At 41.7% G+C, this 17,245-nt stretch overlaps 1 protein-coding gene across 4 annotated transcripts in view; it reads left to right on the top strand.

The window, feature by feature from the left end:
* Positions 1-17,245, top strand: part of otofa (otoferlin a) — a 470,909-nt gene that overhangs the window by 239,102 nt on the left and 214,562 nt on the right. For 2 of the 4 annotated variants that reach the window (XM_078541509.1, XM_078541506.1), the window contains exon 6: positions 11,278-11,302. The exons of 1 other annotated variant lie outside the window; for it this stretch is intronic. In XM_078541509.1, coding sequence (XP_078397635.1) covers positions 11,278-11,302 — 25 coding nt within the window. Of the gene's footprint in view, positions 1-11,277; positions 11,303-14,929; positions 14,969-17,245 lie in introns of all 4 variants that reach the window. One more of the 4 variants, XM_078541508.1, reaches the window with a different exon arrangement.

Here is a 17,245-nt window from a genome sequence, read left to right as displayed (position 1 = left end):
CAGGAAAATATCCGCTAGAGTGAGTTCTGCATTTCTGACCTTGCAACACACAGATGGGACTCCATTGAGATGAGAATTACATTAAAAGTTTTTTTTTATAAAAAATTCATCGCTGGAGGGAAAAGGTTAAAGGTTTCGAGGCTAGCAAAATTTTCAAAGTGAACAGAAAGGCTTTGAAGAGTTATTTCTCAGAACTGTGAGAATCTCAAATGTCAATGTTCTTGACTCCAGTTGAAGACGCTAATTTTTTCCGTTCCTTTGCACCAAGAGAATGCTTAGGCCGAATTTTACACTCCCCCGGGGGGTGGTTGGGGAGGTGGGCGGGGAGCGTAAAATTGGGCATGATGTCACAGGCACAGGCGCTGACCAGCCCACCCCCCACCCTACCATGGTTTTACACGCAGTGGTGGAGGTGTGCACAGCCCATCACCCAATTAATCTCCACTTAAGGATGCCTTCCTCCCCCATTATTTCTTCAACTGGAGTTAAGCGGGGAAACTGGCCGGAAAGTGGAGGTTCTTCCTTTACTGACCCACTGTTCCATCAAAAGCCCTCACCAAGTTCTGGTCCCCCAGGTTTCCTCTCCTCTCTGCCCTGGCCCTCTCACCTCGCACAATGAGGTCTCCTAGCCTGCCCCACCGAGAACCCCCAATTTATCTCTCCATCCAGCTCCAATGACGTTCTTCCTTAGGGATTGGATGAGGAGTGGCCACCACTCCCAGTGGCACTCCTGGGACCGCAGAGCTGCCAGCCATTTGATTGGCTGGCAGCTCCGGGAGGCAGGTCTTCTTCCTCAAACGGGTGTGGAAGTCTCGCCCTGAGCCACCTAATGTTCCTCTGAGCATTAAATGGGTACGGTGCGCCTAATGGAACGGGGGCAAGTTCACTGTTGATGTCTACACCAGTGGGAGACATGAACCCTCGCAGGACATAAAATCCTGCATTTAGTTCCCAGGTACAGCAAAGAAAGAAAAGGAGCAGAAACCTATTCCATCAGACCCTTAACCCCATTGCATTGCCTCAGAATTTCCTGGGGACTTTCTAAAGATGCATCATTGGACTTTTGCCTGGAGTGTAGGAACAATTGAAATGATAAATGAAGAAAAGCTAACATGTCTTCTACCATCTTGGTAGTTGCAGGATATAATAATAATGGAGGAATTGTTGACTAATCATCTAATCATAGCAATGCATCTCCATCAGTTACACTACAATAAACCAGGTGTAGTGGATGCACTGCTAATAAGTCAAGAAAAGATATTCCTGTTCTCCTGCTTATGCCCCTCCTTAGGCATCGCTGTGAAAGGCTACCTGAAGAAACTTGTTAATGGGCTTAATACTTAGACTCCTTGAAAGGACCCAAGTGGCAGTGCAACAAACAAGAAGTGACATTGAAGATATTTAGCAGCTCTTTCCCTCTCCTCCCAGGATGATCTTTTGGCTGCATGTCATGTTTCCAATGCTTGCAGCTCTGCTCCTGTTTCTTGCCCTGCTCTCTGGTTTTAATCCCAGCGTGGGAAGTGCCTGCACCATGAGTGCAGCAAGGTCATGCAAGTGGCCCAGATCTGGAAATCTTAGTGCCATTTCCTCCCCAACCCCTACCCCTTAACACCATCAATCAGTGCCGTGCACCGCAGATACGCAGCGAGAAATATCACGGAACAATCTCCCCCTTTATCTTCTCCAAATAGAATTGTTCTTCTCTAGTTATTGTTGATAAACTAAAAGGTCAATTTTCTTCAACTAAGTCAGAAACTTCAGGTGTTAGACTTACCTGGAGACTGAAATAATACCGTACAACACATTCTGAAATGTTTCAATTGCTATCTGACTAATACTCTGAATAAATAAATGACACTAACAGTGCTTCTCTAGTGATTAATTCAGAATTACTTCTTCGTACAATGTTGAACAAAATGTCTTTGCACTTGTGAGCAGTGTCTGCTATCAGACATTGTCATCTAAAAATTTATTATTTTATTTTCACTTATTCAAATTTAGAATCATTTATTCAATAAAAGAAAATTGATCCCAAATCAGGTATTGTCCATATCAATTTTTTTAAAATTTTTGGTTATGCTTAGAATCAAATGTTTTTCTGATGCTAATATTCTTTATCCTTTTAATAATATCATGTAGTCTGATTTATTTTTATTCTAATTAATGTACATCAGCTAGTAATCAGCTTAGCAATGCACCAGATCAATATAATGAAAAATGAGAGCTCCAATGCTGATGGATGTTATTTTATATATATGTCATGACAAAACATTTTCTGTGTGTGTTCATGTACGTTTGAGAGGCTTATCCAACTCCACCTTTTTTTTTACAACCAGTCCTCAGAAGCGGTTTCATTTTTGTTACGCATTCCAATTCAGAAAACTTTCTGATATTAGAAACCAGCTCAGCGACAGATATCAAACTGTGCCCAGGTATCAGCAGAATCTATAGATGTTCCCTGTGTTTCTCCTTGACGTAGGATTTTAAGAAACTATTTATACTTTAGCAATTTGGCTGACGAATGCAGAAAATTGTGGCAGTGTAGCAGAGGAACTTTCACTTATGGAGAGAATCTCTTTTAAAAGTTAGTGGATTGCAAATAGTTGGATGTAACTTTAATATAATTGCAGTGGCAGAAATCTGTCTGTCTTTGTTGACTTATTTGATGTATTTTAAACAAGTCCGAATGGGACCAGTAACTCATCCAAACCAGTTCCACAAATCATCATATCTGAACTCACTGCTTAAACTAAAATGCTGTAAAAAGCATTGTAAACTTAACAGAAGACGCGTAAACGATTTGAAGTTATCTGTTCTGATGGTGCGACACTTTTTAAACCCAGACATCACAAGTTCAAGACATGAAGTAAACTGAATGTCAATTTTGTTAGTTTGATAAAGGGCTCAAAACTATAAATGATTCCATGTAATCAGAGTCTTAGTAATGATTTTAAAGAAATCACAGTACAGCCTCAAATTCGGCAGTTTTCAGACTGGCAGCGAAGGAAAAAGCAGCTGTCATTCTATTGTGAGGAAGGGGGGAACTGACACTATTCATCTCCGTGTAGAACAAATAATCCTCACATTGGATAATCATGGGCATCAGCCAAATGAGCATCAAAGTGAATTTCGTGAGTGTCAATTCTTACTGAACTTGGCTGTAGGGAAGTTTCTTTAAATCCTAGATCCACCAAGATCCAAGCTGTTGCCATCTGAGCTCATCTCAGTGCACAAGCGGATGGGTGTATCCTCTGTCATCCCAATTTGGACAAATATTTGGCTTTGGAATCTTCACTTTTTTGAATCAAATAGTACTCCAGATTCCCAAATGGCTAAGGTAGTTGGAACAAGCTGACACTCAGTGGCCTTAGTGGAGGGATTATACCATCTTGAAATGTTGACTATAGAAAGCCTCTTAAAGAGATTCACACAGTGAAAGTAATGAAACTGGCAAATGTCCTGTGACCCTGTTTTTATGCCTTGCCTTATTTCATGCAGATTTACCATACACTGGATTTTTCTGATTATACTTTTAGAATATGCCTTTATTCTGTGTATTGTAAATTATATTCTTTTTTATGTTGTATGCTGGCGAGGAATATGAAGATCCCAGGTATTTGAAGAGTGGATATATTAACTTTTCCAGTGATTTGTTTGGATAGTTAATTCCACAGAACAAGTTTACAGAAGAGGAGACTGTAATTCTCTTCTCATCTCATCTGTAATTTTCTCTTCATCTACGTGCCAGAACATAGTTGGCATTAATTTAACAATAATCATAATGTGCTGAATTCATGTTGGAGGCCATTGCACTGGGGTGATTTAATGACAACTAGAAAAGGATGAGAAAAAGTTGTAGATTTAAAAATTCAAGTGATAACTTTTTCACCTCTCTTATGATCCCCAGCTGAGATTACCCCTGGAGAAGCCTGGTCCAGCTTGATAGATTCTAATTTTTATTCGTTTGTTTAGATAGATGGAGAATAGCTATTGCACAGTCACAGGAGTCAGCTGATGAACTTATAATGGAAGAATAAAACATTTATTCAACAAGGAAAGATGAACTATATCACAATACTCCTTCACCCACAACTATATGTTTACAGATGTATACAGATTTGTAAGGATAACACAAGTTACAGAAGCTATCTTATACTTTAATGTTCACAGTAAGTGCACAGTCCATGTGCCAATAGGAACCCTGTGGTCAGACACACCACACTCTGAAACCAAGTGATAGACACCACCTCAAACAGATGCTATGAATCTCTCCTCAACAACCCATCCCCCCACTCCCCCCACCCCCAGACGCTTATTACACCATGAGCCAACTGGTGTCACTGAACTCAATATTCCACACGAGGGTTTCCAATCTCCACTTTCCAAGAACTCGCCTTGGAATCTTCTCCCAAACCAATGCTTCCTCTCAGACGCCTTCCGCAAGGGTTCACCTCCAAGGTTTCGAACTCTCCTTCCGATGTTTCTCTACCCAGGTCACCACATGCATTCAAGGTGTCTTCTATGCACTCTCTCTCACTGACTGAGCTGTCAACAGTACACCACTGCTTCACATGCCCATAACAAAATGTTACAGACCTTCAGTTGTCTCTTTGGACCTTCTTGCCTCATGCAAGTTGTTCTCGCTATAAATCTGCTTTCTTCAGCTTTTGTCTCTTTAAATCTGAAGCTTGGAGCCTTCCTCTCTGCCCCTCACTCTTAACTTCATTAACAGGACCTTTTTCCAGGTTCCTGTCCTCCCTTGGACTAGAAGGTCTACTTGGGACTTTCCCCTGGTCCACTCCCCTAAATTTTGGGGTCTTTCCTTTAGCTTGGGACTGGCTATCTGTCCGCTTTGCTCCAGTCTCTCTCTGGCAGCTACTTTTAAAACCAACTGAACTCAAAACAGCTTCCAAAATCAAATTGCTATTTATCTTCTTCTGTGTGTGCCTGTGGGAGGGACCTGCCACTCTGGACCCCTGTTGCTAGGCAACAGCACTTTCTTGTTTGCTGAGTTCACAGTCATAAAATTCTCATTTGGAATGCAAGCACCTTTTAAAGTGAAACTAAAACTCAGTTTGACCTTTCTTAACACACGAATACAGAAATACAAATCAAACTTAAACTTTAAAGCTAAAACTCATTCCTAACAACCACAACATATTACTTACTTAAACTGCCTCTATTTCCTAACACCTCTTTTAAGTAGATTGATAGTGTGAATTCTGATCCACTTAACAAGTACAACAACAAATATTTCTGGGGTTGTGCACAGTTTATTTGGCATTGAAGCCTGTTCCTCCTTCGTAGACCAGCATATGGAAATAAATCTGTGCTGAAACACCAGCTAAAGCTCTGCGATAAGAGAACCAGAGTGAAATCTGCTCCATGCTTTCACAGAATTTGTGTTTTTATTGGATTTATTGCTGTGTTACATCATAGGGAGTTAAGCATTTATCCTCCAATTATTACTGAAGATCCAAAATGTTCTATCTTACCTGTGGAAAATGGAAAATAAAATAATTATGTTTTTATATGAAAAGCAACACTAGAATTATTTTAATATTGCCTTTGCATAGCCTTTTGTTCAAGACTGACATTAAAACTATTGGCTTGGCAATGTAGCAAAGATACTATGGGGTTGCCTTTTGCTTCAATATTTCACTGTTATCAAAGGGCTGAATGTTCTGCTGCACTTTGCACAAACTGGAAATGCATGTCAAAACAAAATTGTGGACTTCCTAGCCTGTCAGTTTGGACCCATTCACTTTAATGGCCTAGAAACAGTGGCCAGGGAGAGTTCAATTTTTTGATATACACTCCTAGCAGATGTGGCTGTCATGATCAGGTGAGGTGGGGTAGGTTGGCTCCCCTCATTTTCCTCTCCTTGTTTGACCGCAACAGGTTTTTAAAAAAAGGATATACTTGCTAATTCTGTGAGTGTTTAACTGTTTACACGCTGTGATCATAAAATGCACAATCAGACAGGTTTTCTTGAGTTTTAACAAAGAAAAGAGGATAGCTTTTAGTGTACATAACCTGGTCTAACTAAAATAATCAAATAAAATAAAGTACTCTGACTTTCGTACACACGCACTCGCTCAATGTACACCCACACAAAGAAGTATTTGGATGTGCACTTGCGATGCTTGGCATACAAGGCTATGGGCCTAGTGCTGGAAAATGGGATTAGAATAGTTAGGTACTTGTTTGACCGGTGCAGACTTGATGGACCGAAGGGCCTTTTTCTGTGCTGTAGACGTCTATGACTCTATGACTCTAAAAATAGATTACACAGTGGGGAAGGATAGATTAAGCAAGTTAGAGTCCAGTAAAAATTAAAGGGGTATGCGGTTTGTGGAAGTTGGTGACTTTGCTATCCTCAGGCTGAATCTGGTGGCCCTGAGATGTTTCCAGTGATTTAAAGATGTAGACAGATAATATGTCTGTTCTCCTGAAGACACTAATGCTGAGTTGAATTCTTTGAAGAAATCTCTGTCCGCAGCACCTGGATATCTACAATCAGCAAACATGGTTCTAGAGCTTGCAAATTGGTTTGGAGCGAAAGAGAGAGATGAGAGAGAGAGAGAGAGAGAGAGGAGGAGGACCCCACTTGGGTCTTCTTCCATCCCATGTGCCTGTCCTGTACTCAGAGAAAGCACGGGTTAAAACACACAAGTAGGTTCACATAACTGTCCCTCTTCAACTGACCAGTAATTTAAACACGGTCATGGCCAATGTATTTCAATTGTAACTTGAGCAGACCATGGGCGGAATTTTACATCCTGCGGGCAGGCGCACGCCCAATCCAATCGGGAGTAAAATTGCACGACAAGACGTCGGGCAAGCGTCCCGACGTCATCGCGCACTTGCGATATTTTGCTCGGTGCCCACGTGCAAAAGTCAGAAGCCCGCCCGCCGACAATTAAGAGGGAAATTAAGCCCGTTCACGGTGCAATGGGCTCCAATCTTTCATCACCCATCCAACCTTACGGTTGGCGGAAGGGCAAATCGGCCAGGCGGCCTTTGCATTTTTCATCCAACCTCAACCAAGGGTGGGATGAAATTTCCGTGACGAAATAAAATAAAAACAAATTTTTTGAACAGTGTTTTTAGCAGCTATATTTTCAGGTGATTGATTATGATGCATGGGCACTTCTTTAGCTTCTAAAACTTTATTTCAGCATTTTCAGCTCTGCAGCTCCCTGAGGCAGCTGTCTGCCTGCTGGGAGCTTTCTCGCAGCGCTCACCCACGCCCAATGAAACATCATTGCCCGCCCTCTTCCCACCCCCACCCCGGCAGGACTGAGCTTCTCAGCATGCGTTTCACACCAGCTGGCCGTTTATTGGCCAGCCAGCATGAAATTGCAGTCAGTGGCCGATCGCAGGAGGTGGCCCATTTCCCAACTGGTCGCAGGCCCACTGGTCACGTGTGCCTGCCCAGGGGTAAAGTTCAGAGCTATGTCTGGGAAACCCTCTCTTAGCCAGGGTCTCATTGTCCAAGTGATTAAGTTTAATGGTTTGTCTCCACCCAGCTGAGTATCCCAGGTGATCATCTTGATGTTCTGCTTATGGGACAGGAAATGCTGTTCACTCACAACCCTGAGGTCATCGTCTTTGATGGGTTTTGGCAGAAATGGGGTCTCAACATAATGCGGCTGCAATGTAGATGGTATAGTGATGCAAATTGTGTAGCCATCTGTGAATGTGAGCTTAAGTCACTGAAACGTCGTTTCTATTCTCTCTTCTTGAAAAGTTCAATTCAGGTTTCCAGCTGATGGGTTCCAAACAGCATTATTTGATATAAAGCATGTTTTTTGGGACATGGTGCACAGGGACGTTTTCATCAAAGGGCTCTTATTTCTAATTAGATGCAGATCTGAAGGTGCATTTTATTTCGCTTGAGACTAATAAAAAAGAAAGCAGAAAGTGACATGGAAATTCTATGTAGCCTTGTTGGACTGTGTTGTGCTGCCGCTCATTAATGTTGCACTAGACAGCATATGCTGGCGGCATTAATACTGCGAAACTAAGAAAGAAAATATGAATTTGCATTTATATAGATACATTTGTATCCGCAGGCTATCCCAAAATTCCTCCCAATTAATTATTTTCAAAGTGCAATCCATGTTGTTTTGTGGAAAAATATAGCAATGGGAAGTTCCCACAAATGGCAAAACGATGGATGACCTGTTGACTTGGCTTAATGGGGTGACTCGGTTTATGACATGAAGGACACCTGGAGAAATCCCTGCTCTTCATCAAAAAATGTTCTACAGGATCTTTGGCATCCACTGAAGAAAAGGCAAAGCACAATATCCTCCTCCACCACCCACCATGCTTTCATATCATACCTAAAAGGCAACCTCATCCAGCACTGACTTCAAGGGTGTGTTTTCAAGCCTTATAAGTAGGGCTTGAACCACCGATGCTCTGACTCAGTAGGCAAGACTGCTAGCATTGTTAATGGAAATATCAGCAATACACATGAACAGGAATACCTTGAAGCATCTTGCTCATGCTCCATTGCTACAGATAGCTAATAGCATCAGTGTTATCTGTATCATAAGGAAGACAATGTTATTTTGCTCAGGTATAACCGAGGAAAGAGAGATACAAGTTGTTTTATATTTATAAAGTAGTGAGGCACTGAGTTTATTTGCATACTAGGAACTTAGCACATAGGGGTATATTTTAAAGGGGCATATCAGCTTATGAAAAGTGTTTGAAAAACATTTTCTTGTTTATTTATAAATATGCGACTTAATGTGAATGGTATTGAAATGCATCATCATGTCACTTACAAGTGATGTCATGGCTCTTTTTAATCCTCTCCTTACCAAACAGAAAATAGGTTTTTCAAACACTTTCAATGAAGCCATTGCCCTTTTAGTGTATTTATAGGATAAGGTGCAGATATGCCAGAGTATACAGATTTTAACTGTATGGTGGTTGCTGTGTGATTAGTTAACTCTGGCATCTCTACACTGTGTGGCTTTTTTGTAAATGACCTCTAGAGCTAGAATTTATAGTATTGCTTTCTCTAGGACATTCATTTTATTCTGTATTGATTATTTGTCGTAGCTGCTTTGGAATTTTTTTTTGCTGTGTAAACATGTCATGGTCACCATGAACATATAATTGATATGAATGATTTTGTGATTGCAGAAGTAAGGGTAACAAAGAGCCAAGCATTATACCATTCAGGTACTGAGCTGCATCTCTGAAACCACAACAATGATTCATACGGAGCTTAATATGATATCTGTGAGCTATTCGTCAAAGAAAACTGAGATGAAAATCTCTGTGTTCACTCCATCCTTACAGTTGCTTCAGCTAAAGCTTTTAAAACTGGAATCAAATTACCCAGGTCATATCAAATCAGATGGAATTGAGTGAAGGGGGTTGTTCCCTGCCTATTAAAGCCTGTTAGGATTCATAGGAGCTATGAATTCTGGATGTTTTACATCAGTAGGCAACCAATGTACACAATATAGGAGCAGCTGAGATCCAAATGAAAAACTAAATGATGCAAGTGTTAAGGAAGTAAGATCAGCAGTAGAGAGCAACTCCCCATCACTTACCAAACATAGGTTTACAACCACCTAAGGTCAGAATATAAGAATAGATATGGCAGGCTTCCCCACAGGTCAAATAAATTTGAAGTTCACAGAAAAGCATTGCCCCACATATTTGGCACAAACTCATTATCTTAAAACTTTGAAAGACATAATGGTAGATTGTGTAAGTGTTATCACTGTTCCATTGTTGAGATTTGTGCACCAAGAGCACATTTTGAGAAATTAAATAAAAATGCTCTCTGGCACACAAAGCTTAATATTAGGAGTTCAAATTTAGCAAATCTACCCAATGGTGTTGCAGTCACGATTTAACCTGACTGTTTTGGTATTGTGCCACTTGACCAGTCCCTTGCTGCAGTTGTGGTAAAGATTGAAGTAAAAGATTCATTTCTATTAATTTATTCACTTTATTGATGAACTGTAGACTGCACTATAAAAAAAAATGGAAAATGTGACATTTGCAGTCGATGTCGCTCACGAATGAATAGTTTTATATTGAAATCCTAACCAAAGACACAAAGCTCTTTGTCTACTGAGGGTCATGGGGTAGTTTTAACATAACCAACTCTTCAGGAAACTTGTCGGGATTGGATGCAATGTTGGTTTTATGTGCTGCCTAATTTTACTCTCTACTGAAACCAATGAAGAGTAATAATGGGTGTACAACCGGCTTTACAACCCATCACATGTATTTTTCATCTAATAAGTTAGGCTAAAAGTACCCCTTAGTGAAAAGCAGTGCAATATTTTCATTTCTAAATGCTATGTGAGCCAAGAGCTCCATTGGAACTTATTCCTAAAACCCACTTGATTCCAACGAGAATTAGAAACATATTCTTATCAAGTATTAGATTGTTAGATCGGCTAATGCTATCTATCAATACTGGAACTGAAATAGGCATTTGAGAATTCTGGAGGAACTTCAGCATTTAACTGGAAATTATAAATAAAGGAGTCTCAAGATATATCTTAGAACAATGAAAAGCTTCTCCGTTAGTTACCACTTCACTTCAGTGTTACTATAATCTTCATTGCTTGTTAAGAGATTATTTGGATCAACTGAAACACTTTATTTGGTATTAGGGGTATTTTGAAAATAGCATCTTTATAGCAACAGAATAAAGCAGCCTAAACAGTTATAATGCAAATGAATATATTGCAGACATATTACATCATGCTCCTTCCTGCTACAAACACACCACAGATTCCTATGTCTAAATAGTGGGCAAGATTGAATCAAAATGCTAGGTCCCCCATTTATATTTTCATGTGAAAATGGGTGGAACCCCCAGGTGCTATGCCATGAAGCGGTAGAATGTGAGTCCAAACCCTAACTTCCAAAAAGTCATCCAAGAGCAGAATACTGTTGGATGCTGGAAATCTGAAATAAAAACAGAAAATTCTGGAAATACTCAGCAGCAACCATGGAGAGAGAAACAGGGTTAACTGCTGGAATCTTGTGGAGGCATTGGGGGTCTCGCCTGCTGGCTGGAGAGCCGGTGGGAGACCCCCCACCCACTGCCTCTTTTCGGGAAGGCCCACTGGACCACAAGCCAATCAGGAAGAGGCAAGGCTAGCTTCCCCTGGAATCAAGACCCCAGGAGGCAGAGGTCTCGAGAGCAGCTGGCCAATCAGAAGACAGCTGCTCTTGTACTCAGCAGTGCCACTGGGAAAGCGGTGGCCACTGCCGATAAGACAGGCACCAGAGTCTCAGGATCGCGGAGCAACTCAAGCCACAGATAAGTAACGTGGGGAGAAGCAGCTCATGGGATGGGAGTTGCAGTGGAAGGGATGCAGGGGGGTCGGGGCGGGGTTCAGCAGCAAGGGCAGGCTGGTTGCTGTCAGCGGTCCCACCCCCTTCCCAATGCCCAGTCCCTCGATCAGGCACTGAGTACCTTTGATTGGGTCCTATATGAATAAGTAATTTGAATGATGTTTCCTAAATGAAGAAAGAAATGTAATGCCAGCAATGCATTCAAAAGGATCAAAAATTTTAAGTGAACAAATAAAGACCAGTCGACTAATATTAGTGATCATTTTAAATTTGTTGATTTATTTTAGCATTGATAAATTACTTACTTTTGTGGAGCAAGAAGCAACATAAAAAACAAAACTATTTTTGTTCATGTGGCATGATGGTGAAAACTTTGCCCATCTCCTATAACTAACATGTTTATGAGTTTGTTACATCAGGTACACAGAAAAAAAATCTTACCCCACATTAAAATTATGGTAAATTGCACTTTTGTCAATCATTTTTGTTGAGGATTTATATTTAATAACTTGGTGCTTATATGTTTCAGTGTTATGGTTAATTTTTTTAATTACTTTTGTGCATCTATTCTTTCATAAATAAATCACACATAGACATTGAAATATAAATGCTTTTTTGCCAACCTTTATAGTAAACGTTCCCGTGCCAATGGTATTAACTTGTTGATTGATCCCTGAAAACTGCTTCTGGAATCAAATTCGATCTGAATGTGTCTTTCCTCCAACTGATAAAATGATTGGAGTATAAAAAAGCATTTTGCGTTAGATTCATTTATTCTTTTAATGCTACAGAAGTTCTTGAGAGTTAACAATAAAGGTGGCAGGTATGAACTTGTATCAGGAGCATATTGATTGAAAATGTGGTATCTGACTTTTGCTAGGTTCCATCCTTTAAATACTTAATAAAATCAATCGTTATAATTAGTGTGGAGATCTTGCTTATTTAGCAGTGTAGACTTTGAGTTCGGAGAGTAAAGCGGAAAACTAAGTGCAAATTCAGCTTTCTTTGTGCATGAAAACTGACCATCTTTCTTACTCTTTGTTATTATGGCAAGATATTTGGGACTCAGTTTAAAATCCATCCTTAAAGTGCTCAGTTCAGTGGGTGGAGGCAGTAGCATTGAGCAGTACAGACAGGATGTCCTGAGGTTTCATTGGTAATGAGTTAGCTGATCCCAGACAGGTACCCCTGCTCCAGGGGGAAAAAAAATCAATCGGGTTTTGCTTGCTCCAAATTGTTATCCAGTGGTACCAGCGAGAAAGGCACATACACATTATAAAGTGAGAACAGGATCAATGACCCCACAGATGAATAACCTGTTCACACTCAACTATCCGCATTTAGAAAAAATGAGCATTAGAGTAGGATACCAAAAGAAACATAAAACCAAAATGAAGCTGAGCAGGAACAGCAAGAACGAGGGGGGAAAATTACATTTTAGTAAATTGAATGTTGACAACATCATGGCATTTTGGTGTACTTTTCATCACTGAGTTATTGCCCATGTAAATTTATCTGGCAGGCAATGTCTTATAAATGTACAAATTGTCATAATTATGCTTCTACTGTATTGCCACCGGCAGCACCCACAATATTCCTGTGCAGTGTTAAGGGCCAAGAATACAAATAGATCTGAGGCTGTTCCCCCTCCCCTGCTTTCTAACAGATACTATTGCCAAAAGAAAACCTGCCTCGATGTCCTCTCGTGCTCTTTAAACGCTAGGATCAATGGCCTCGTTTAACAGCTTCATCTTGGCTGTAGAAATAATTGCATATGGGGGTACACCACCTAATATCTATTATGTCACCCACACAGTGATCTCAAATATGTGGCAATGGAAGATTGGCTAGCTAACAGGACACATAAATGGGTCATTTTTTGGGTTGGCCAGATGTAATGAGTAGTGACCCACAGGGATCAATGCTGGGGCCCAAACTTTTTACAATTTATATAAATAACTTGGATGAAGGGACCAAAGGTACGGTTGCTAAAGTTGCTGGTGACACAAGATAGGTAGGCAAGTCAGCTGTGACGAGGATAAAGGAGGCTACAAGGGATGTAGATAGGTTAGGTGAGTGGGCAAAGACCTGGCAAATGGAGTATAAAGTGTGAAAATGTGAAATTGTCCATTTTGGCAGGAAAAATAAAAAAGAAGCATATTATCTAAGTGGTGAGAGGTTGCAGAGCTCTGAGATGCAGAGGGATCTGGGTGTCCTAGTGCATGAATCGCAAAAGGTTACTTTGCAGGTACAGCAGGTAATTAGGAAAGCTAACAGAATGTTATCAGGGGGTGGAATTGAATACAAATGTAGGGAGGTTATGCTTCAGTTATAGAGGGCATTGGTGAGACCACATCTGGAATACTGTGTACAGTATTGTTATCCTTATTTAAGGAAGGCTGTAAATGTGTTGGAAGAAGTTCAGATAAGGTTTACTAGACTAATACCTGGAATAGGCAGTTTGTCTTACAAGTAAGGTTTGGACAGGCTAGGATCGTATCCACTGGAATTAACAAGAGTAAGAGGTGACTTGACTGAAACATGTAAGATCCTATGGGGTCTTGACAAGGAGCATGTGGAAAGGATATTTCCTCTTGTGGGAAAATCTAGAACTAGGGGTCACTGTTTAAAAATAAGAGGTCACCCATTTAAGACAGAGGTGAGGAGAATTTTTTTTTCTCAGAGGGTCTTGAGTCTTTGGAACTCTTTTCCTCAAAAGGTGGTCAAAGCAGAGTCATTGAATATTTTCAAGGCAGAGGTGGATAGATTCTTGATAAGCAAGGAGGTGACAAGTTATCTGGGGTAGGTGGGAATGTAGAGTTGAGGTTACAATCAGATCAGCGATGAATTTATTGAATGGCACAGCAGGCTCGAGGTGCCGAGTGGCCTACTCCTACTCCTAATTCATGTGTTCATGTGTTTGTATGTAAATCCAGCATGGATTTGTTAAAGGCAAACCATGTTTGACCAAGTTTCCGGAGTTTTCTGAAGAGGTGATAAAGAGGATGAATAAGGGTAATGTGGTTAATGTAGTGTACTTGGACTTCCAAAACGTGTTTGATAACTGCCAGCAGTAGAAGCTCAGGTATCAAAAGGGTCAGTGGTACAAAGTTGGTTGAGCGACATGCAACATAAAGTAGTGATGAACTAAAAACATGTGGAAAAACTCAGCAGATCGTTTCAAGTCCAATACGACTCTTCTTCGGAACTATACAAAGAAGAGCCATATTGGACTCAAAGCATTGTTTCTCCCTCCATAGATGCTGCCAGAGCTGCTGAGTTTCTTTCAGCATTTTCTGTTTCTATTTCAGATTTTGCTTTTATTATACAGGCAGTGGTGAACCTTTGTTTTTCAGACTGGAGGAAGACAGTTCCCCAGGGCTTGCTACCAGGAATTTTTTGGGCATATATTTATGACCTAGGCTAGGATCTTCCTGTCCCCCGCGCGGCAGGAATCATTGTGGGCGGGATGGAAAATTCGATGGACCAGCCAAAGATCCGTTGATGTCAGGCAGGAATTTTTGGTCCCGAGGCAGGCAGGGCTGAAAAATCACAGGCCTAGATTTGGGTAAACAAGGCACCAGTTCAAAATTTGGAGATGACACAAAACTTGGAAGTATTGTGAACTGTGAGGAGGATGGTGATTGACTTCAAGGGGGCACAGACAGGCTGGTGGAAAAGGCAGACATGTTGCTAATCATATTTAACGCAGCGCAGTTGTGGTACATTTTGGTTGGAAGGATGAAGAGAGGCAATGAAAAGTAAAGGGTACAGCCCTGAAGTGGGTGCAAAAGCAGAGATCTGGGAGTACATGTGCACAAATTGTTGAAGGTGTCAAGGCAGGTTGAGAAAGCAATTAAAAAGCATTCGGGATCCTGGGTTTCATAAATATGGAGGCTTAGAGCAAGCAAGACGTGATGAAATGAAACAGGAAGTGCTGAAACTACTGAGCTGGTGCAGCGGCACTTGTGGAGAAAGAAACAGGATCAACATTTTGAGTTGAATATGACTTTTCCTCGGAACCCAAAAGTTCTTCGCAGGTTTTGATGAACCTTTATAAAATACTGCTTCGCCCTAAGCTGCAGCATTGGCCAGGATTTTCCCCTCGGCGATTTGGGGGCGGGGCCTGGTGGCCGAGGGGAAAATGACGCGGGATGAGGTCGGGAGGAATCCCCGACGTCATCCCGGTCCATTTAAATTTTTAGGAAAGCGGGCGGGCAGCAAAATCGGCTGTCCGCCCGCCGACCTGTCAATGGCCAATTAAGGCCATTGACAGGCTAATTAACCATGTTAAAGACCCTGCCCGGCCAAGCTTAAGGCTGGCGGACAGGCCAGGAGCCCCAGCGGGCTCCAGATTATTCATGAAACTTCACCCACTGGTGGGATGAAGTTTCATGTCCGTTTTTTAAACATTTAATACATTTTATGTGTTTATTATTAACATGTCCCATCTCGTGAGACATTGTCACACCACTTTGCCTCAGGGAGCTGTGCGCTGTTTCGCGCGCATGCTTGAAAGAGCGCACTTTGACAGCTGGGGATTCCCTCCCTCTCCCCACTCCGCACAGGAAGCACATGGCACTCCCCATCGGGCAGGCCGCTGGGCAGGCCTTAATTGGCCCGCCCACTCAAAATGGCGGCGGGCCCCTTTTCGGTGGTGGGGGTCGGCTGTCTGCCCGCCGCAGAGCCGGTGGGGCCCACCCGCCCATCGAGGGCTAAATTCTGCCCATTATGTCCAATTCTGAGCACCACACTTTAAGAAGGATGTGAAGTGTTTAGAGAGGGTGCAGAAAAGATTAATGAGAACGGTTCCAGGGATGAGCAACTTCAGTTGCCTGCATAGATTGGAAGGAGAATGAGAGGAGATTTGTTAGAGGTGTTCAAAATCATGAAGAGTCTAGTCAGAGTAGATAGAGAGAGACTGTTCTCATTAGTGGAAGGGTCGTGAGCTAAAGCACAGTGATATAAGGTGATTGGCAAAAGAGCAAACATGAGACGACCTGAGGGAAAAAGAGAGCAGGCAGGAAGTTGTTAGGCACTGGAATGCACTGCCTGAAAATGTGGCAGAGGCAGGTTCAATCATTGCTTTCAAAACGGAATTGGCTTAGCACCTGAAAAGAAATGATTTGCAAGGCTATGGGGAAAGAGCTTTGGAGTGAGACTAGCTGAGTTGCTCTTGCAGAGATCCAGCACAACACAATGGGCCATGTCCTCCCCCTGTGCTGGAACCATGCTCTGATTCTAGATTATATGCTCAAATCCAGGAGAGGGCCTTGGGCCCACATACTTTTGAGAGATAGAATGCCACTACCTGAGCCAAACCAACACTGTATAAGACATTGGTGAGGCCAGCTTTGGAGTATTGTGTGCAGTTCTGGTCGCCTAACTCCAGGAAGGATATCAGTAGGATTGAGAGAGTGCAGAGAAGATTTACTAGGATGTTGCCGGGTCTTAAGGAGTTGCGTTACAGGGAAAGATTAAACAGGTTAGGACTTTATTCCTTGGAGCGTAGAAGAATGAGAGGAGATTTGATAGAAGTTTACAAAATTGTGAGGGGTATAGACAGAGTAAATGCGAGTAGGCTCTTTCCACTTAGATTAGGAAAAATAAACACGAGAGGACGTGGCTTTAGGGTGAAAGGGTAAAGGTTTAGGGGGAACATTAGGGGGAACTTCTTCACTCAGAGAGTGGTGAGAGTGTGGAACGAGCTACCATCTGACGTGGTAAATGCGGGCTCACTCTTAAGTTTTAAGAATAAATTAGATAGATACATGGATGGGTGAGGTCTGGAGGGTTATGGACTAGGTGCAGGTCAAAGGGACTAGCGGAATAATATTTCGGCACAGACTAGAAGGGCCAAATGGCCTGTTTTCTGTGCTGTAGTGATCTATGG

This window comes from Cetorhinus maximus, chromosome 5 (assembly GCF_964194155.1).
Source record: "Cetorhinus maximus chromosome 5, sCetMax3.hap1.1, whole genome shotgun sequence".
Classification (NCBI taxonomy): domain Eukaryota; kingdom Metazoa; phylum Chordata; class Chondrichthyes; order Lamniformes; family Cetorhinidae; genus Cetorhinus; species Cetorhinus maximus.
The sequence above is the reverse complement of the archived record's forward strand: the minus strand, read 5'-3'. Positions and strand labels throughout refer to the sequence as shown.